Source organism: Pyrgilauda ruficollis, unplaced genomic scaffold (genome assembly GCF_017590135.1).
Source record: "Pyrgilauda ruficollis isolate IOZ18807 unplaced genomic scaffold, ASM1759013v1 scaffold11051, whole genome shotgun sequence".
NCBI lineage: Eukaryota > Metazoa > Chordata > Aves > Passeriformes > Passeridae > Pyrgilauda > Pyrgilauda ruficollis.
The window spans coordinates 1-567 of NW_024509269.1; the positions used below are offsets into that span (position 1 = coordinate 1).

The 567-nt window shown below is 52.4% G+C and overlaps 1 protein-coding gene across 1 annotated transcript; it reads right to left on the reverse strand.

The window, feature by feature from the left end:
* Positions 1–6: 6 nt before the first annotated feature.
* Positions 7–564, reverse strand: LOC121358811 (mas-related G-protein coupled receptor member D-like; the record flags this gene model as incomplete). Its single annotated transcript, XM_041477286.1, has 1 exon — positions 7–564. A coding segment is annotated over one exon (558 nt), but the record flags the coding sequence as incomplete, so codon positions are not given.
* Between the last annotated feature and the right edge of the window lie 3 nt (positions 565–567).

Consider the following 567-nt stretch of genomic DNA (forward strand, 5'->3'; position numbering starts at 1 on the left):
GAGTGCAACAAGGAAGATAACGATGTCGAGTCTCATGTGTTGCTGCTGCTGGGATCCAGGCTTGAAATGAATGAAGAGGATTGTGCAGGAAATGACCATGGGTGCAGCAAATAGGAAGAGGTTGAGGGCGTACATGGAGGTGAGAGCCACCCGGCACTGCTCCTGCTCGTGTGACTGGCACTGGGAAGTCACTGTGGGATTGACAGCGGTGACAACAAACAGGAGGACCCAGAAGAGGACACTCATCACCACCAAAACCAGGCGCTCAGGAAGCTGGCAACCACAAAAAAACAAGCATAGGATGGACCTGCACCTCTGAATGCTGATGAACATCAACCGGTACAGCCCCATGGTGTAGGAGAACAGAGAGAGATAGAAAAGGAAACTCAAATACATCAGGGGCATTATAGCAGAGCAGGACACTTCCTCCACAAGGAAGAGCAGGGTGGAGGGGACCATAATGATGAGGAAGAGGAAGTCGGTGATGGCCTGGTTGAAGACGAAGTCGGTGTTGGCATTAATGTGGAGGAGCCGGAGAAAAGCCCCGTTCCCAGCCAGCCCACAGAG